At 43.5% G+C, this 22,439-nt stretch overlaps 1 protein-coding gene across 10 annotated transcripts in view; it reads left to right on the top strand.

Annotated features, from left to right (window-relative positions):
- PPFIA1 (PPFI scaffold protein A1) overlaps positions 1-22,439 on the top strand; it is a 922,132-nt gene that overhangs the window by 583,724 nt on the left and 315,969 nt on the right. For all 10 annotated transcript variants that reach the window (XM_086959570.1, XM_086959566.1, XM_086959563.1 and 7 more), the window contains one exon: positions 15,224-15,305. In XM_086959570.1, coding sequence (XP_086815696.1) covers positions 15,224-15,305 — 82 coding nt within the window. The remainder of the gene's footprint in view (positions 1-15,223; positions 15,306-22,439) is intronic.

The raw sequence follows: 22,439 nt of genomic DNA, 5'->3' as shown, positions 1-22,439 counted from the left end.
GAACTGGTGTGCCTTTCAAAACACAGGCTAAATTAGGCTGGTCCTGATTACAAGAACCGTGTAACTGGATGTGTCTGCATATTAATGAACGTCAGGCGACTGTGTGCATTCTTCACCATTAAGATTCCCTTCCTTTCCATCTTTCAGACATCTGTATGTGTATGGTAGAGACCATGCCTCATGGAGGAATGCGCTGCCTAGTGGTTCATATCGCCCTATTGCAATATACCGCATACAATTAGTAAATTTGTACAAAGCAAATGGTAACGTAATTAATCCATGGATAAGCCATGTTGCAGTAGCGGCTTCAGCTACAGAAAAGGGTAGATTCTAACTTTTCAATATGTACAAGTGTGACTTGTAGGCAATAGGTACTGTATCTCCTTCATTAAAAGTTAGGTACGTGAAACCTACCGTCCCAGGGACAATTCTTATCACCAGGTTGGTCTGGTTATCACGAGTCTGTAAATATTCAGAAGCGAGCAAATCAGCTTGCAAAGACTGCAGAATAGCTGAACGCTCAGGCAGCCAGCATGATTTGGAAAAAGATGGTTGTATCAAAGCATACAAAGGCTTGATACGCTGGGCATATTCCGGAATGTATGATCTTCCGAAATTCAAAAAGCCCAGTAAAGATTGTAATTTTTTCAGTGTTGTCGGAGAGCGCAACTGTGCGCATTTCTCCAGGAAGTGAGGAGCCAAACCCTTTCCTTCATTATTGAGTTCATAGCCTAGAAACAACACTGTGTACTCTGCAATGTGCGATTTTGCAAAGTTAAACTTGTAACCCATGTCTGCAAAGTTACAAATAATACTGTTCACTCGACACAGATGCTCCCAAAGATTGTCGTCTGTGAGATAGATGTCATCCACATAAGAACAAGCATTTGGGTCGACCCTCTCCAACAGAGAGACTATGCGGGCGGAAAATACTCCAGGACTATTCATATAGCCCATTGGGAGAGGCCGAAACATTTTTTGCACACCGCCGCATGTGAAGGAGGTCCATTGGGAACTTAGACCATCCAATCTATGGGCATAAAAACCATTGGAAATGTCAAGCGTGGTTTTGAACCGCTTACGCACAAGACTATTTACAAGGGCAGAGCCGTGGGTGTTCTGTACTGCACAGTTACGGCAATGCGAGTTTAAATGCCGGTAATCCAAAACCAAACGATATGAGCCGTCCGGCTTGTTCACAGTAAAGAGGGGGTTATTCATCGGTGACACACATGTTTCAATTACACCTTGATATTCCAATTGTCCAAGGATTGCCGCGACTGAAGCTTTGGCTTCAGGTCGTATGGGATATTGAGGTTGAGGCTGCGGCTGAGACCGTAAAGGAATCTCGTGGCTTGGGGACAATTTATCCCAGCCACATTGATTGCGGTACACAGCCAGTGCAAGCGCCAGAGCCCACTCTTCTGCAAAGTGCAGCGCTTCCACTCTCGAAACAGTGTTCGCGAAACTGGGGAGGATTACCTCCTCCCCTCTCGGAGCTGCGAGAACTAAAGTTGGGGGCCAGTCAGCCTCCGAAATGTCCTACGTAGATGAGATTTTCCAAAAATACCCCTTTTATGGTACGCTGTATGTCACCTTCTATCAACAGGACAATTTCAAAAAGTCTATCCGGGGGAGCAACTCTTGTATCAGCTGTTTCAATTACAACATAAGTATCAGTCGCTGTCACCTTCAGTAGTGGACGGAGGGCCTCTCTCACTATGGTAATCTCCGCCGCGCTGTCCAGCAAGGTCAGAGCCTACGTCAGATTCCGAAGCCGCGTTCTCACAATCTGGGGCATATCGATGCGCCGTTAAGGCAGCGACTTTCTTCTTGGCAAACTGCGGTCTCTTGGGTGTAGAACTCTCCTGCTGGTCTGCACCGTTGTGCGGGCGGGGCTGGTCACGTCCTTGCTGGCCACCCCGGCCCCTGCCGCCCCCTCCACCACCGGTTGACGGGGCCGATGAGTCCTGAAAGGAACGAGGAGAGCGTTGTTCAGAAGCCTGAAAACGATCAGGAGATTTAATCATCGCGCGGTCGCGCAAATCATAAACACGTTCCGCAATGGAGACGCAGGGCGAGATGTCTGAGCCTGTTGTTGTTGTTGCTTACCCTGTTTCTGTTTTTTAGGCCAATTTTGTTTTTTATTCGGATTGGGCTGAACCGCCGCTACCGAAGATTGTCCCTGGGGCTGCTTTTTCTCTTTATCAGAAAAAGGCTTAAGACCCTTGGCATTGCGGCCAACTGTTTTGTAAGCCGCCACAATTATCTTCGCTAACTGTCTGGGTTTCTTGGGATCGGGAATCTCCTTTAACGCGTTAGCCACCTGAAAGTTCACTGCATCCCCCTTGACATTCGCACGGATCAGATCGCAAACCACATCAAAGGTGCCACACGGGCGCATACCCAACTCAACCGCAGACTCCGGTCCGTGATCATCTTGAACACGTTTAAGGACCGTAGAGAGATTGGACACAGACGGGGTGCCATAGCACCTTGAATAGACCGATGCAAAAGTCTTACCCCAGGTCTCACAGTCAACAAGCTCAGGGGCCAAATCTTTCGGCAAACTAAGCGTTCGGATCCGGTGCTTTTCACCAGGAGTCGTATTAGGAAACACAGCCTCCAGCTGGTCAAATTTCTCGGCAAGCCAGAAAGGAAAATCATCCTTATCCTGGGGCTTCTTGCCCATTACGGAATTCACCATGACAGGACTGATTTTCAAACCAGCCTGCCCTGCCGGAAGGGCTGCACCTCTAGGGGCTGCCCCTTGAACATTACGACTTGTGTAATGTACAAGGGCTCTAATCACGGCAATAGCGACTACATGAAGTCGCCTAAGTTCACCCAAGTTACAATTGCCGTGATTAGGGTGAGGAGTAAATCCAGCCAAAGCTGGCCAATTTGCGCCCGGAATGGACAAAGGACCTAATCTCGGAGCGGTCAAAGAATGGGGTAGGGCGCCACCAAACCAAGCTCCATGCTGCCAAACATCTATAGGAACTTCCTATGCTCTCTACGGAGCATACTCAGCAGGTACAGGAGAGGCAGTGTACGAGTGGAACACACCAGCATTTGCGTCCACCGCCGGAAATGTCATCCACGAATAAAACAGTTCGTATGGGTGAGCATGTTCCGCACTCACCACCATAACCACAGCCAAGCCTTCCAAAAGAACATCATAAGCCCGCAAATGATCACGCACCGCAATGCGACTATGCAGCGGGATGTCCACGGCTTGTGCCATGACAGCACAGGAAAGAGAAACAACAAAGCAAACTTTGTAGCACAACTGGGTAGTAATTCAAGGAAACCGTTTCAGATAGATTCAAGCTTGAAAAGACCTATTTTAAAAATAGGTAGGTTTTTCCGACACCACAGTTTACCGGAAACGGCAATGAAGGGGTTAAGGTATGAATGATATACTACTCGAGTGTCATGATATAAGACCACCAACGTATGGGCGCCATGTAGCAGGGATTCCGTTCTCTTACAGAACTGTGCATAGAGATCCGGAACCTCAGTGAATTAGGGTGACCCAAAACTCACCTCAGTATCCAAAATCCCCTTACCGAGCTAGCTACAGTGTCTCATTGGTCATAACAAACTCCCAATGACTTAGACAAACCAGAACATGAACTTAGGTTACCTCCGGTATCGTGGAACACATGAACACTGTTTCGCTCTATAATTATTTCAAACCAGAACGTGGAGTAAAAGAGGACACGTGCACTTTTGAAATATTTATTATTCAATGCAAAGTTCTCAAACGCGTTATCTTATATAATACAAGAAGACCTATTATAAGAATCAGAGTTATCAGCATAGTCACTAGTCCATTATAAGCAAACGGTGATAGCATAATATAATGCAAAAATCAATAGAAATTTATATCACCTATTTCTCGCACTCCCTATTTAGCATACTATATTATATCTAAGAAGGTCTCATTTGGGTTTTAGCAGGGCGGGCCCATACCTCTAAATGTCAGGAGGAGAGGATCACATCATCTGCTACCAGCTCTCTGCATGCGAAGCATCATCAAGTGTGTTTTTGCATTCTCAGTAACTCTATCTTAAACCCGCTTAGAGCCCAATGTTGGCAGCAACTGTATTTGTGTTATGTCTAGTGGTGCGAGGATCAGACCTCCCAGCAACCTTGTGTTAGGTTATTCTTAGAGGGTTCAGTACTCACTGTTCAGACAGTGTACCAAGCACGACTGATATCAGAGTAATAACATATTATTCTCAAATAAATCACATCTTTCGTCTAGGTTGAAAGCTACAATAACAATTATGTGTCGTGTGCAAACTAAAGCCAAAGGAAAATATGTTGTTTAAACACTTAATAAACTCATGCTAACTTAACACAGTATATAGAAAAGCAGCATCTATATGACACCCTACAGTACCCATGTCCATTCCTGGGCACTTTAAGTGTAGTGCTGCCATTAAGAGTATATGGTGCTGGGAGGTCGTCATCACGGACTCCACAGCATGTTGATGGCTACACTGAAGACTGAGTAGTTTGGTATCAAACTTCTCAGCACATTAAACCCACACTGATGCCTGTATGTGATTTAATGCCAAATGCACGACAGAGGGCATCTTAGAGATGCCCCCTGAAACCCAACCAACTCCCAGCGTCCTGACTGAGTGGCTGCCGAGGCTGCCACCACCAACCTGTTTCTGGACTCCTGGGTCGAGAGCTTGCCGCTCTCTGGGGCCTGAAACAATGCACATCCTGGGACGAGGTGCCAAGCCTCTTCCCCCAGGATGGTCAGGGGAAGCTTCATAGGCATGCCGCCTTTGCGAGCTTCTCCAGGCCACTTGCTGTACTCAGCAACTGGCCCCCACCGGTTCTGACCCCCACTCTGGCGGGAAGACAGGCAGGAAAAGTGAGGAAAGGAACACGCAAGTGTCTGCCAACCCCACTCCTCGGTTGGGAGAGGCGAGGTGAAGCACAACTCCGGGCGCCCCCAATCTTGAGGATGGGAAGGCCTACCCAATCAGAGACAGGCTTCTGCCCCCCTCCCAAAGGAGAGTAGCAAGATAGCGGTCCCCTCCCTAGGGTGAGAACACCCCCTAAGTCCCTGACCTTCCCATACCTGTAACACCCCTAAATTTAGTATTTAGGGGCACCCTGCACCTTCCTTCCTCAGACCCCGATTCTGAAACAAGAAGGAAGACCTGCTGTGCAGCTGCAAACAAGAGGACAACACCAACTGACTTGGCCCCAGCCCTACAGATCCTTGAACCTGCTCCTGCTAAACCCCAGCATCTCCAGTGGTCAGCATTTCCGAAAACCCCAGAGTACCTGACTGCTTGCTTATCCAAAGACTGGTACTCCCACGAGCAGTGGTTCTGCTCAAAGTTTTACAACGCCTGGTGCCAGCCAGGAACCACGAATCCAGCGCGCACTGCACCCGCCGAACCAAGCCTGTGCCTGAGTGTACAAAGACCACGATAACGTCCCCCCGGCGACTGTGACCCAGAATCCAGCACCCAAAGACCCTCGACGCTCCTAACAACGCCTGCAGCCTCACAACAAGGGACCTCACCAACCGCGATCAGCCGAGGGTAAGATTTCCCCACACCAAAAGAGACCCGTGGAACCGGCGCCCCACGGCCTCTTGTGCCAAACTCCTGGGTGCCTACCTGACCTACAGCTTCCCAACTTAATTTTCATAGTGGTGGTAGCACCTGAAGAATCTCCGTCCCCGAGCCTGCAGCCTTTGTTCAACTTCCAGCTTTTCTATTGAAATACAATAGGCGACCGACGGCCCAAAAGCACCCTGCACCCAGCCGCCCGAGTGCCACTGGCAGGTGCAGCATCTGTCCTATCCTACTTCCCCACTTGCCCTGTGTAAGTGACCAGGAGCTCAGCTCCCACAGCCACATGGCCGGCCTGCCTGCTAGCAGCCACCAACCAAAGGCCCCCTGCCCGCCATAGGCTAACAATCTAATCTCTTTGCACCCGGATTCCCCTGTGCCGCTGAGGGTGTAACAACTGTTACCTACCTGACCCTGGGAGACCCCGCAGTCTTACCCCAGAACCTTAACTCAGCCAGTCGAGTACTTACCCAAAGACCGATAACTTGATTTTCTCCATATCGTAACATTGGCTGGTTTTACTTGGAATTTCTTCTAAGTGTCGAGTTTGGAAACTTTAAAATATTCCTTAACCCCTTGCCTGCTGATGACGGAACCGCTCCGTCATCAGCTGCGGTGGCGCTGTGCTGATGACGGAGCGGTTCCGTCATGGCCCGCTTGGAGCACCTGCACGGCGCGAATTGCGCGCCTGCGCTGAGCGTTCCGTTGAGCGGGGCGGGCCATGACGGAACCGCTCCGTCATAAGCACAGCGCCACCGACGCTGGCGACGGAGCGGTTCCGTCACCAGCATGCTCCCGCCCCGCCCCCTTAGCAATGCGGCGGAATAGCCGCCGCAGTGAAGGGGTTAAAAATCATCCGATCAACGAAAATGAAATTACTCACCTGTTACCAGGAGAGAGATCCCAGTGCTGGATCTTGGTGCCCAGCACTGACCCTGAAAAGTAATTATAACTGTGATTTTCCGATAACTCAATTTTCTCACATATAATACCATTGCCTGGTTTTTACCAGAAATTCTTGTCTCTTTTCAAAATGTACGAATATTCCAAAAACGATTTCTTTCAATCGTTTAAACTGTTTTCAGGGGATGCACAAGGGCTGAATTCAGGAACGAGCCCTGACTAAGAAAAACCTACGCAAAGTAATTGATATTGCATTTACTTAAAATTCCCATTGAGCTCAATGTTATAATTGTGTTGAACTAGTGTTGCATATTGCAACAACTGTATCTATTGCATTGAAAAGTCTATTGCTATTTGAAAGTATTCAACTGTAGCATCTCGTTCTGAGAAAGTATTTTTATACCTACTCGTGGTTTTAAAATAAAACAATATATTTTTATATACAAAACAATTGGCCTAGAGTTCAGTTCTTGAGTGTGTAAGACCATTTGCTGACTGAGTGTGTACAACATATGCTTTACACTGTCCTCTGATACTGCCTTACTGCTCGACCAAGCTACCACTTTAGAGAGTAAGGTTATATCTAACTTTAGCCCCCACCAAACCTCAGGGGTCTGTGGACTCTGTGCACACTGAACCTTTCTTAGGTGCAGTATATAGAGAGCCACTTTCTTACATAATGTCCGAAGCGGGAATAGATTTGTCCAAATTTGGGGCTCGTTCTTCCCGTGGGGCTATGGCCAGTAAAGTGTTCTAGGCAGAGGATCCCTTTCCGAAATCTTAAAAGCTGCAGACTGGTCAAATGCATCGACATTTGCACAGTTTTACCTTAGAGCTGTGGAACATGTGAGCAGAACAGCGTTAAAAAGCTTTAAACTTGCTTATTGGTAGCCTCGGTCTTGTAATGAAATAACGATTGTCCAATTATCATACAGATAGAATCTTAATTTCATTAAAGACAACGGAGGCTAACATTATCCCCCCACCTGGTAGAATATAGACTACATTTGTCTGACTCAGAAACAGACTTTTAGTATGTTTTATGTAGTTTTTGTTGTATTTAATACTAAATTGTAACACTATACCTTAGAATAGCTTTTAATTTATTACAAGTTTTTTTCCTGTTTTTCTTTCAGACACTACATCTTTGTGAGAATCGCTTCCTTATCTATACATTTAAAGTAGAAGTCATGTTAAAGAATGGCTAGTTCTCTTTCGCATCTCAAAGAGGATGATACCTAATTACCAAGACGTTATATGTTGTTGTTTGGAATGTTCTCATTCATGATGTAATGTGTTTGGTAAAAGGCTGCATGTTGGGCCAGCAATACAAGTATATTGCATAATGTTAGCCTACGTTGTCTTTATTGAAATCAAGATTCTCTCTGTATGATAATTGGAGAATCATCATTCTTCCTCGAAAAATGTTTTAAAAACTCCCATCCAAAAACAGAAGTCCTCCCCTCCACGAATGAGATTCATTATAGTGAGTGTACAATAATTAAGGAGTGTACATTAGGATAGGATGATCATAAGACATTAATAGAGCTCACAGTTTGACAAAGTAATGTAGCTGGAGTATTTCTGGCATTCCCTCTTGGATTACCGCCAAGATTTTTAAAGGTGTATTACATCTGGGGACTGGAGTAGAACGTGAGGAGCAGGGGGTTTATGCTTGTCATTTTCATGTCACAAATCTGCTCAAACGTTAAATGGAATCAAGTTATCATTACAAAGTTATTATCTAAAATAATGAATCTAGCTAGAATTTTAATGTTGGATAGTCCAAAAGGTGCTTTGTCTGAATGTAACCGTTACTTCGTATGGCACTTAATCTTCAGTCTTTCCAGCGCAGGTAAATACCATACAGGAAAAGCGATTCCTTGTGGGTTGTTGCCTTTCCCATGTATCCTTTACCTCATGGGACATTGCTTTGCAGGTAAAAGTGTGAGTAAAGGTGTTACAGGTAAAGGCAGCTGGCGGGAGGGGGCTTGGAGTAATTTAAGGCTTTATGGGTGAGTAGTGGAAAAGGGGGAATGGTCTGTTTTAGACTTAAGGGTGAATAGTCGGAAAGGGCTGTAAGGGTAATTTTAGGTGTGTGTAATAATAAAAGGATTATGGGTGAATTTAGCCCAAAGGGTGGGTATTGGTAAAGGGTGTAATGGTTGAGTTTTAGGAAGTTTAAAAAAGGGATTTTGGCAAATAGCCCACAAACATTCCACAAAAAAGGGTGGTTTGGAGAGTCACCCCACTGAACAGACCCCGGGGTAAAGGCATGAGTTGTAAAGTCCCGGCAGGTATTTCAATGCATTGTGTAGGTCAACCCGTTGTAATGTCACTGATGTAAAGGCAGGCAGGGTAAAGACTCGCTTTGTATTGTTTGACGTCTAATGTTCCCTTCATCAGCTACAGAATGTAAAATCTGTTTGCCCCAAAGATTGTGGCTCAAGAAGCCACATGGAGCTTTTTTCTAGTTTTAATAAAAACAGCATAGGTCCTGTCATGTACATAGTACAACCTAGATACACACATTGGGAAAAGCCATTGTACTAGTAGGTTTCATATTGGGGATCATGGTGTAAACTGTATGAAAGTGTTCATATATAATTAGTTTGTAAGGTCTCAAATTTAAAGATTGTGTCAAGATAATAAGCTGTTAAAATCTATACAGTATCATATACAGATGTCAACAGGTTTAGTGTGTTTGACCTCTGCCACCTAATGGGTGGCACATGAAACTGCCTTAGTTAGATGCTCTTCTGTTGTTATCCAAGTAGATACCCTCTCAGTCCACTCACTAGTAAATTCTAAAGAGCATTAGAGTGGGTATGTTGCAATGCAGCCTCTAGTAAAGCTTAGTAAATACTGTGAAGTGCTGCCAGAAAAATCTGTGGAAAAACTCTGGCAGAGCTAGAGCAGGCACTCATCGACGACTCTTATTTCCGTTTTTTTCACTTGGTCATGGAGGTTACATACTTCGGGATAATAAATCCATCACTGAGGGTGAAAAGTCACTTCCTGGAATATGTTTCCTTTGTTTATCTTCCATTGGATTAATTAAAACGAGCGTCTGCATCATAGCCTTTCTGGCATGTCTAGCTTCTCCCTAAAATGCCCCTACCTTCAGAGGCTGGTGTAGAAATCCTGGTACTTCTCCAGTATTTTGGTAGCCTTTTCACTGTCAAACTACACCTTTTCATTGGTAGACCGTACCTGATTTGTAGCTCAACAGGTAGTGGTTTAGTCTTTTTTTCTATTGTCCTTTTTTCACCTCTTAGCCCTGCCCTCCCATGCCTCAACGCCAATGTGAGCAGTGAGGTCCATGAGCCAGTGCTAGCTCCAGTTAAGATCATCTCTGGCGACTCTGCAGGCTGACTCTGTATCATGTATCCAACCTCAATGCGAATATTGGGGCTGATCTAATTTGATGATGATTTAAATAGCATCAGATTTTGAGGAGATCTAAAACGTTGCTCTTTGGACAAGCATTCAATCATCTGTTAGCGTGAAACTACCTTTGCCCCATTATTGGAACTTTCATAGATTTCCATGCTTTGTATCATTCCCCATCGTCCGCCTGGGAGCCTCTGTAAATAGAAAATACCATAGCAGTATGTACAGAGGAGAAAGAAAGGCCTAGGCCTCATTTCATTTTGTAGCATATCTACCTCTTTTTGTAACGGAGACCAATATTTTGCAACAACCAACCAGATTAGCCTCACCCCATAGAACCCTCATGAGAGCGCCTCAGAGCCTCAGATTTTCTACCGCACGTTTTGTAAGGGAGTCTCTACTGAGCTCTGCTCCGATTTCTCTTCAACTTTTGGATTTCAACTGTATTCTCTTCAGGAAGCTGTTTTCCCCTTTTTTCATCATCAGACATGGAGAAAAAAAGGCCTTTTTAGAGCTTGTGCTACCTGTTGTAAAAGGAGGCATTAGGTGAATGACCCTCATAAGATGGCATTTATTGCCTGTCTCCGGACCACAAGTTCGAGGTAAGATAAACATAAGAGTCCATGAGGGCCGTCTTTTACCTGGTTCCAGAAGCTAAAATCTAGAACAGATCCAGCCTCTAGTATGACAGTGATCAGGCCTCGCCTGCTGTGTCTTCGTGAAGATCTGAGAAGGAATACAATCTCACCTGGTTTCTGGTGAGCAGTGCACTCAAAACGCCTTCAAAAGACCTCCCATGGGTCTGACAGGCACAGTCCAACTAAATCTTCTCACTGAGGTGTAAAGAAGAGGATGAGACATACAAAGGAAATTCCTCAAAAAGCTTCTAAAGACCTCCCGGGGGTCTGACCGGCGCAGTCCACCTGAATCTCCTCACCGAGGTTTAACCCCTTCGAGGCTAATGACGAGCTGGCCTCGTCATGGCGCTTACCTGCCGTGCGCGGATGACAAGGCCAGCTCGTCATGAAATAAAGGAAAACAATAAAACTCAGCACAGGACGGGAAAACGCTTAGCAGCCATGGGGTTAAAGGAGAGGAAGGGACTTACAACAGGATAAGCTGGTATGAGGAAGTCTAGCTGAAACCTCCTCTCTTCCTCGACTCCGGCGACTACGATTGCACCGGCGACGATGGCGACGACGATGGCAGCGTCGACGACGATGGCGTCGACGACGACTGCTGGGTCGACGACTACACAATTGACGACGATGGCTGTCGACGATGGCTGTGTCGACGACAGCGTCGACGACGGCTGTCTCTTATTGGTCAACCTAGACCAGAATCGGTTATTTCTCAGGCGACCCAAAGAAAATCAAGAAACCCGACGGCACCCCTGAATGCACCGTCAGACAGAGGGCAGGCGCAGGGACAATGTAGGCAAGAGGTTTTCCTCTATGTCTAGCCTCCTTGTTAGGGCCTCTAACGCACTAGCAATTTTGGAACGATATGATCGCCAAATGTGGTGCGATCCCTCTCCTTTCATTGATCAGCTTCCAGTGAGTCCCAAAGCGGAAGCGGGAAAGATCCTGGAAGAAGGTGAACGATCTCCATCTGAGATTATAGATTGTGCAATGGACATAGGTACAACGGCTTTTCGTGCCTTGGCAGGTTCAGCGGTCCTGAGGTGTCAAGGTTGGCTGAGATGTACCTGGTTGTGCCCGAAGGTGCAAAATAAAATTCTGGATCTGCCCCTCGATGGAGATATGCTGTTTGGCAAGCATATAGATGATGCTTTACAAGACTTTAAAAAAGGATACCGAGACGGCAAGATCTTTGGGCACACTTCAATATCGAAAAGTACCTTTCCGGGGTTCGAGAGGAAAAGGTTTCTCTAAATATAGGGTATCAACATTGCTACTCCTCCTAATCACAATCCTCTCAATCATTCAAGCCTCAGTACTCTCAAAGGCAAATTCAATCGAAGTCTTTCTCTCGCCAATCTTCAAGAGGTAGGCAAGGACGTCAAGGGAGAGATACTTCTAAATGCCAATAGCGGCTTCCTGGCTCTGCCTACTGGTCCTTCACCCCTTGTAACACTGATGGGGGGCAGGTGTACACATTTTCTTGATTGCTGCAAGATCATAACAGATCGGTGGGTCCTGAATATCGCTCAATTTGGCCATACACTAGAACTCCAAAACCTTCCACTTCCCAGAGCTCCTTGCGCCACAGAATCGGAACACCTGCATCTTCTCCGTCTCGAAGTTTGTCAACTGCTCACCAAGGGAGCGATAGAACCAGTGCCATTTTCTCAAAGAGGAAGAAGGTTCTTTTCCAGGTTTTACCTCGTCCACAAGAAGGAAGGAAAGTGACGCCCAATCTTTGATCTAACGGAGCTCAACACCTATTTCGTAAAACTCTTTTAGAATGGTCTCTCCAAGACATCTTACGTCTTCTAAATCCAGGGGATTATATGGCGACTCTGGATCTCCAGGACACATTTCACCGTTCCAATCCACCCAGCTCACAGAAAATATTTACGCCTCATAGTAGCCAAGAGCCACTTTCAGTTCAAAGTACTGCTGATAAACATTTATTGCACACTGGGTGCACATCAATGTGCGGGTATTTAGAATTGCAGACGGGGCATCGTTTGAACGGGCTCCATTCCATCGTCGTCGTAGTTTGGGCCTTTGGTGTCGAAAGTCAAAAGCTGCCTTCGACGTCCGGTTCGAAGAACTGGAGAAAAACAGGCACCGAACGAGACAATACCGACGCCCCGAAGGCCTTTTGGCCTTAGTAAAGAGTTATAACAAAGTTTCTGAACTGGAGTCGAGAAAGTACATCCGAACCCAATGGCAGAAAAAAACAATCTGGGGATGGAGAGGATGCCCATGCGCACTGTAGTCCAGGGGAGGAGCCACCTATCTCGTGATACTTCGAAGACTCTTCCAGGACAACAATGTGCAATCATCCGGACCCAACACTAGTCGACGATCTATGCACAGATATGAAGGTCACCAGCCCTACATGCCAAGAACAGATGCATACTGGTAAGTAGCATATTCCTTCTGCCTGTTGTGTCATCGTGAACACATCCATCCATTCTCTTCAGCTCCTCATCAAATACTGCCTTACATTCTATCGCTGGCTAAATCTCATTCTACCATCAATGTACATCTGGCAGCTATTTTAAGATTCAGAAGAACAGCTTCTGGTTCTTCTCTCTGGTCTGCTAGAATTATCAAACCGTTCCTGAAAGGTCTTTTCAGGGTTTTTCCTCCAGTGCGGCCACCACTTCCGGCTTGGAATCTCAATCTGATACTGGCTCATCTCATGAAACCTCCGTTCGAACCTATCCAGAGGGTGTACTTAAAATTTTTGTCTTGGAAATTAGCTCTCCTTTTAGCCCTCACTTCAGCTAGTTGTAAACTCTATCCATTTTAGAACCTTTTCTACAGTTAAAAAAGGACATTGTTTTTAAGGACCAATCCAAAATTTAGTCCAAAGGTCCCTTCGGATTTCCATTTGAATGAACCAGTGGTTCTAAAGTAATTCTACCCTCGACCACCATCCCCTGCAGGAAGGTCTCTATATTCTTTAGATGTCCAGAGATGTCTCAAATTTTATCTTGAACGCACAAAGGATTTGAAGAAATTATCTCAACTTTTTGTGGCCTTTAGTGCACCTCGAAAAGCTCTTCCTCTCTCAAAACAAGGAATCACACGCTGGATTTCAAGTGAAATTCATTATTGCCACCAAGCAGCAGGAAAGCAGCGGGAGCTCTCTTCGCTGGAGTCCCTATAAAAGACATTTGTAGGGTTGCTACATGGAGCAGTGCTCATACATTCACAAAGCATTACTGCCTGGACTCTTTCATATGGAGCGAAGCGGCAGTAGGACAAGCAGTCCTGGGGAATCTTTTCCAATGAGAGGTGAGCTTTCCCTTCTATCCCTCCTTCCTATGATTGCACATTTTGTATCACATAATGTTTCTGATGTATTGTTAAAAGGTATATGATTGCCATTTGATGACGGTTATGCAGAGATATTATAATACCCATGTAGCAAAATTTGCACTGGTGACTTACTGCTAGCTACTCTGATACAAAGCATGGGAATCTATGAAAGTTCCAATACTGGGGCAAGAAAACAATTTACTTACCTGTAACTTTGGTTCCCCAGTATTGGTAACTTTCATAGATTCCCATGCGCCCACCCTCCTCCCCTGGGAAAGCTCAGCCTTCAGCAAAAGTGGTTAATGATACATAACGGCTGCGAAAATCTGAGGCTCTCTGGGGTGAGGCTAATCTGATTGGTTGCTGCTAAATGTTGGTCTCTTTTACAAAAAGAGGTAGATATGCTGCAAAATGAGATGAGGCCTAGGCCTTTCTTTCTCTTGTGTACATACTGCTATGGTATTTTCTATTTACTGAGGCTCCCAGGCTGGCGAGGGGGAATGATACAAAGCATGGGAATCTATGAAAGTTAACAATACTGGAGAACCAAAGTTACAGGTAAGTAACTTGTTTTCTTCCCTGTTTCCTACCTTTCTTATAAGCCCAAATTCAACTAACCCTGTCGTACCAATACAACTTGAAATTCATAAAAATTTAGTGGGCTTGAAGAGGAAAAATAGATTAACATTCCCTCGATTTGTGCAGCTGCTTGATAAAAGTACTGATGCAGTGTTCCACCTTCAGCCTTGGAGCGCTGGCTTTGATGTAGCCCCAAGCTGAGTGAAGCCATGAAGTAGGACATACCAATTATTGTGCGAATATCCTGTTACACATGCCTCTGAAAATGCCTTTTTTCTTATCTAGGTCAGCCATTTTGACCAACACCTCCTTGCAACCACTGAAATGCTTTGAAAGTCCATTATAGCTAGGACAATAGCTAAATGGGGGATAATGTTATAATGGTCACTTTAAATAACTAAGTTGGTATTTTAGTGCACTAGGTACAAGATAATTTACATCAAATTGCTGGTTATAATAGTGTAAATGAGTGGTACTAAATGAAAAACCAGTCTGGACTGTTTTCATGAGTGCCAAGGTCTCAGTAGACCTCCGGGCTCTGTTAGACCGAGAAGAATCTTCTCGGCAAAGACACTTCTCTTGGAAGACACTTATCTAGTCTGTTTCAGTTCTTTAAAAGTTATACAAGTATCTAGTGTCGTCATTGGTATATTTTTATGGCTTCCTGGAGAAAGAACCTGAGAAAAGTTCATTGAAAGTAAGTATTCTGCAATGTGAAATGTAAAGCCTTTAATTTGCCCTAACAGCCCTCATGAACAATACCTCTCCTCATTGTAGGCATGAACTGCTCGAAGAAGCCCGAAGGCAAGGTCTACCGTTCGCCCATTGGGATGGCCCTACTGTGGTGGTATGGTTAGAGGCAAGTGATCGTTTAAATATTTCATCATATTGTTTGCACAGATAGAACTGCTGTTACCTTTTTCCTAGTAGGTTAGCACACTTATATTTGAAGGGTACGAGGACATAATCTTTGCAGCATCTAGAAATAAACCAACCTATCCCAACAAATGTTTTTGGGGCTGTTTTGCTCTAAACTGTTTTTCTAGCATACCTAAAATGTTGTGTTAATCTCTTACAAAAATATCCTGTGCCCATCAGTGCATGGTCACATTATTTCTCCGTCCCAGCTGTGAGACCGATATAGTTTTAAGAAATAGTCTGTGCAAGCTTAGTCACACTTTAGTACAATCCCGATAGTCTTTTGCAATTTTTTTTTATCTTTTCTGCATCTCATGTCGGAAAGGTTTTATTTAACATGTTAACTGACTACATCCAGGGTCATGTTAACTTTTCCTGCTAATAAATGTAAATGAGAACAATGTTGTAGAAGCTTGACTCTTTTCTGTTTTTAGATCATTGGTAACATTATAGGTGAAGAAATTCTGTGCTCTATTAGTTTATTTGTGTAAGTAATTTGTTGTCCGACAAATCTGTAGAGCCATTGGCTTTGTAGGGTTTGTGCTAAATCACCTTTGTTGATATGAGCCGCTTTGTTAAATTATTTGTCAGAATTTAGATATTTGAAGATGGCTTAGAGATTCCTGCCTGTTTTAATTGGGCAGGCACTAAATATTTTTCAGTAGTCTAGAGTTATATTTCGAGATCCCTATATTCCTCTTAGAGAATTCCTGTTGGTCTGCATGTAATTTGCTGGTCGTTTGAACACTTCTCTGCTAGACTGGGATTTTGAGGGCAAAAGATACTTACATCCTCTTTTAGGCAAGTGAGTTAACTGATGGTGGCTCTATTGTACAGATTTTAAATCCAGCGCCCACCAATCTACCTGTTCCTGACTGTTTGGAGCACCACTCTAGGTGGAGTAGGGATGGCTAGCTTTTGCTTCCCATTGCATGATAAATGTAATCTTTCAGTGATGGTGTACTGTCACTTCGGTCATCATGTAAGGCTGTTACGTATCCAGAACATCTCCATTCTCAGATTGTGTATGGCCTTCTGTTATATTTACCCTTCCCTATGCCATTTGGTGAAGTTTTAGATCCCTAGTAATTTTCTTCAAACTAACAGTAGTTAAATCACTCTGGTATTCTTCAGAAGGATATTGTCATTTTGGTTTGGAGTGCGTGTGCATGCTTTGCAGTTTTTCAAGCGTGCAGCCTTACAGTTTTGAATATTGATATCAGTCTTGATTTAAAGTGTTCAAAAAGTTAATCCTTTTTAGAATAATTCTTCTATAGGTAATTCATGATCAGACATCAGATGATGGTATGATCTTTTCACCCTGTTTCTTATTTTTTTAAGTAGAAATTGGGTTGTTGGTTGACTGGGTTGTGAGCCCTGCTCAATCAGCTGCCACAATCTTTGTCAGGATGAGGCACAAGCCAATCCTAAATTAACCTGCGCTCAACCCTCTGGTAGCTTAGCACAAAGCAGTCCGGCTTAACCTAGAGGCAATGTTTAAAGTATTGGTGCAACACTTCAAATAGTAATACAGTGAAAACACCACACAAAAAGCATCCCACACCAATTTAGGAAAATTGAACTTTCTATAATAAATAAAATAAGACCGAAACAGCGATCCAACCAGTAGAGCCTGAGATTAGCAGTTTAATTTTTTTTTGGAAAAATAGCACCAAAAAGCACAAAGTGACAACTCCGTTCAGTTCTGGTGCAACTAGAAAGCCAAAGTCACAAGTTCTGCCCGACCGCGATGGACTGCGAACCAGCTACAGGTAACCAGTTAGGCCTGCTGAACAGAGTACCTTATCCTGGTTTGCGGAGCATTGCGAGGATCCACATTGAAGATGTGTCAAACAGCTGAAGCGGTGCATCGGTTCTGAGATGCTTTGAGGCGGCGATGTGAGCGTCTGCAACGAGGATCCTGACGATGGGGCTTGCGATGAGAAATCTGGCTTCTAGGCTACAGGGTGCAGTCGGAGTGATGCATTGGGACCGAAGAGCTGCAAGACCAGGGGTGTAACACAGGCCCCCGCAATACGGAGGCCCCAAGCTCCAGGGAGCCCCCTCAGCACAGCACGCTGGCTGCCGAGCCCCTCCATGTGACTTGCAAGGAGGCCCCCTCGAGTTTCGTTACGCCAGTGTGCGAGACTGCTATGCGGAGTCGTCGTCGAGGCCGCAGTTATTGGGTGCATTTTGCAGTGGCAATGTGGGATGCGATATGGGTCTTTGAGGCAGCTCCAGTCCACGCAGCAGTAACGATGCATTTGTTCGGCTCAGGTTTGCACCACACAGCAGAGGAGATGAGTCTGTTCCGTTGGATCCACAGACGCTGGCAGAGAACCTCAACCCCACTCCCAAGGGTCTAGGACTGGTGTGGCACCACTTAGCAGAGTAGACTCACAGATGGCAGAAACCATGTGCAAGTGAAAGGTTGTGGGAAGCTGTTGTGTCACGTTTTCTGGCACAGCATCAGACTCTGATAGTGATCACTTCAGTCAAGACAATACCGGTTTGTCTTTAGTACACAGCCGTCTACCTCAACCCAATCTTTTTTAGGACGAGGCCCCAAGCCACAGAGAGGACAAGGTAGGAACATGAGAAGAGGTTTGGCTCAGAAACCAATATACACCAGGATACAGACTAACCTGGAACCAATATTACGAATGGTAGATTCTTTTCCTAGTAATTCAGAAATTATTCTAATTTTTAATTTATCATCATGTGCTAAATCAAACTGAATTGAAAGTTCTCAATTATGGCTTTTTTTTATGTACCGTCACTTAAAAATGATGCTTTTACTACTCTGATAGAGCTATTCCATTTCATTAGGTCTATTAGACTAAAGTACTATTTTTCTAACAACCCTACTTTATCTGTACCAGATACCACTAGACTCTCCCTCTACAATTGATCCTGCTTCCAATATGTTGTCTAAAGAGATGACAACCTTTGAAAATATAATATTACCAGAAAATGATTTGCTATTCAAAGAACAGAAATATGGAAATACAATCTGACCAAATCTCAAAACATTGCATTCAAAACGTATCAACTCACAGAGGGATCGTAATAATATCTGCTGTCAAGGTGGAGGCATAGTGCTGCAGAATAAGTTTGCCTATGTCAGTAAAGCTCTGAGACAAGTTGACAATCCTTTGAATGATAATAAGCTCAACAGGGATCCCACCGCTAACATCAAAAATTGCATCCTTAAATTAACAACTAGAGGCCTAAATGAGATGTGGTTAAGACAATAAGAATTTGAGTATTTAAAGGAAAAGGATTATGTGAGACCAGCCTTTTACACTTTACCCAAATTCAGAAGGATGACAGGAAACCACCGGGACCTTTGGCACAATCTCGACTTTTTTTATTAAACCCTTTGTTTCCCTTCCCAAATCCTATCCGAGGAATAGTCTTGCTGTGATTACACAGATTGAAGGATAAGTGTTTGAGGAAAATCATGTTTTCCTAGTTACTATGGGCATAGAAAACCTATATAGGGGAGAGGAGTTTTCCTAACGGCTAGGGCAGTCAACCTTGAATCTCCGGAACTCTGTTTGAGTCTCGGCAATGAAGCTGAATATCCTCCGAATCTTGGCAAATCATGTAAACTCCCTGTTATTAACAAAAAAAATGGTGTCCTCATGTAACGCAACTGGTGCCATCTAAAGCATTCTCATACCCAATTAGGGTCAAGTACGCACTATATAAAACTCTGTAACAAAAATAACAAAAAATATACGAAAATTCAACAATGTGATGCCTTAAAGACTAGATTGTATTCTTGAAACTGTCAGAGAACTCATCAAATACCCACAAGTGTCATCATTGAATGTGCCACAAAAGCACTAAAGTGGAACTACTTCACTTTCAATGGGTTGTTCTATGTGCAAGTAAAAGGTGTTTCGATGGTAGCAATTTTTAGATATAGCTAACCTCTGGTTGTTATCATTTGTAAAAAGAACTATCTATAATGACAACAACCCTTTCAAAGTTAACATTAAAAAATGGTTACGCTACATTGATTATATTTTGATGAACTGGAGGGGTTCCTTTTCCTAATTATTGAAGTTTCATCAAAAGATGAATAACCAGAATCAAATCTACAGTTTTCTCTAGAACACAACAAGTAGTTCATTCATTCTGTGCATATAATTATAACAAATGTTTCAGGCATCCTATACACATGCTTATATACCAAACCCTCAGCAAGAAATACCCTGTTAAAGTACAATAGTCATCACCCACAGAATCTTAAAGATTAACTTGAGTTTGGGCAATTTTTATGATTCAACGTAATTGCACCCATATGGATGAATATTGTAAAGAATCCAAAACTACTATCTAATTTGGCTTCCTGGGGTTGTCCCTACCGATTGGTGAAACGCTCACTGAAACAAGCATGGTACTCTGACAGGGATTCACATCTTAAGGTCAAAGAGAGCAGCAATCAGTCTTGTTTGGTGTGTGTCGCCACCTTTGGTGCTGAATCAAACAAGATAAAATAAATTATACTAAAAAACTGACATCTACCACATTCTGAAAACCTTGAAATGGGATAAACCCCTGTTTAGACAGATTAGTGATGTACAGCATTCACTACAACCTATGTACCAAAATAATTTTTTCATTTTATTTCATGTTTCGGTAGTCACGTTACAAGATAGTGATATTTGTTTCTGTTTCTCTTAGTTGGACCTTTGTGTGTCCTTCACTCTTTGTTATGGAAATTGTTAGCGTTCTATTTATATTTCAAGATGGCGCTGTATTCGCTTTGCATCTGTCTAAAGCGTGCACTGCGGAAGACTGGCTTCTAATAACTACACGTTGTTGAACGCCCCCGTTTTGGCTTGTCCGTCCTTCACTTTGGAGGACGGTTCTGGCGGTTCAGTTAGTTGTTGCTTTCTACAATTAATGGTTTGGTCCCTTTTGTGACCTCTTGATTTAGTATTTATGGTCTTTTTAGCAATGTTTTACTTTATCCCTCCATTTCAAGAAGTTGTGACTTTGTTTTGATAGCTCTATATGGAGCGCAGGGGGCAGGGTATGCAATTTTTAGTGACCTTGCTCTGACTCGTTCACCAAGCTCGACTCTGCGAGGTCCAGACAGACTGATAGATTTGTTTTACCGCTGTTGCTGCTTGTAAGTTTTTATTTAGTCTTGGTACCTTGTTTTGTTCCCCTTTTCTTGGTCCTAAATTACTTAAAATGTGCATCTGTACCATAGAGTAGCATGAAAGGACCAGACAAGCTTTAATATATTTTGACTTCTGTTCATTTTGGTAATTTTTGTTTTGGTGTTGGTGACACATATTGACCATTTTTACTTTTTCTAATTAGATGTTTCCTTTATTTTCATCACAGTAAAGACTTCTCACCTTAGCAGCTATGGAACGTCCAGCTCCAGTGCTGAACGTTCCATTGCGCAGGTGCAGTTGGAACGTCCAACGGCAGCATTCCCGAGGTAGTGGTGCCGTCGGCCGTTGGACTGGGCGCAGCACTTATGAGGTTACACTAGTTTTAAATGGCACTAGGGTATACACTTTTATTTATGTTTTCTATTATGTAGTAGGCGAGTAGGCACCTTGGTGTTCTGTTTTATTGTTTGTTTAATTTGGCTGGATAGAGTTGGGACTTGTGATATTATGGCATATTGTGCGTGAGGGGTCAACATTTTTGTCTTTCTCTGGCGTACAATTTTTTTGGGATGTTTTCTTTCTTTTTAGTCATCTTAGGGTTTTGTTCCTCTGGGCCATTCTGACATCTTTTGTGTCCTGGTAATGGTCTCTTGGACAGCTTTGCCTTCACAAACAACCACACGTGAATTTGCATCTTTTGGTGAAAGAGAATGGATTTCTGGTTACTTATGCATATTTTGTTTAATTGATATATTGTTTGACATTGATCACTCTGTAGAAACAAATACTTCTGTTAGGTCAGTGTGGTTGATGAATTTTATAGTATTGAAAATTGGCAACATAGAGACGTTCGGTTTTGTTGCTGCCTACGGATTTTGTAAGGTCTCAACGTGTCATGGTTGGACTGTACTGGGTGGAAACGGTTGTTGTATACAGAGCTTATCTCAAACTGAGAATGCCATTAAGCACGAACAAGGTCTCCATATATCGTGACGGGAGGATGATTTGGCATACTGTGAGGTTTCAGCTCGCATAGCAGCGGGGACGATATTTTCATAAATAAAGGGACCGTCTACGGTCGATAAGGACGCTGAAACGGTGCGGGCACAGGGATCTGCACATACCTTGCAGGACCTGTCCATATGATTATTTTTCAAGCAGGAGATTAATGAAGTTTAGTGGCGAATTGATTGCCCATGTCCAGCTTTGAAATTTACTGAACCATCTACACTCCTTGTACAGATACCAGAACTTTGCCCGGGATTCCACTTGTTTACTCGAAACTGGTGTGGGAATGCATAGCAGCAGACTGGCGATTCCGGCTCTGTACATTAGCTCGTATGACAAATGTTTTTCTCCAGTCAATAAGGTGACGTCTGAATCGAATGTTCATGCCTTGAAAAAGTCTTGGAAAAAGTCGAAGCACGTGTCGGCAAATCGTGTGCTGGAAGTTTTTTTACATTTTCTGTATATAAATAAAGGACTGCTGAACAGCAAGAAGACTGACCTATCTGTATTTCTATTTTTGATTAATATTGTTGATGTTTCTATCATCTAGTAGAGGGTTACCTATACCCTGAGGAGTGATGAATACAATGAACACTCAATAAGGACTAATTATGTGCTGCAAAAGCCCTAATTTTTTGTGTTCAAATTAGTATTGAAAGAACCATTTTTGAATTTGTGATATTGCATATGCTATACTTTAATGTGTCTAGTAAATAAAATTTGTAATTACAAAAATGTCTTCTTGTTGGTTTGCCTTATTATAATTTGCATTTTCATTAATTTAATAAAAGATTTACATGACTAGACTAACTTATTTAGCAATAAAATAGGTACTAAAGTGACTCCTTAGAAAATCTTGTTTTCTTAAAATACCTAAAAGTGACGTTTTCAAAATTGTAAAGGATAGTCCACTTTACTAGAAGTTG

The sequence above is a fragment of the Lissotriton vulgaris genome, chromosome 2_2 (genome assembly GCF_964263255.1).
Source record: "Lissotriton vulgaris chromosome 2_2, aLisVul1.2, whole genome shotgun sequence".
NCBI classification, from domain to species: Eukaryota; Metazoa; Chordata; class Amphibia; order Caudata; family Salamandridae; genus Lissotriton; species Lissotriton vulgaris.
The sequence above is the reverse complement of the archived record's forward strand: the minus strand, read 5'-3'. Positions and strand labels throughout refer to the sequence as shown.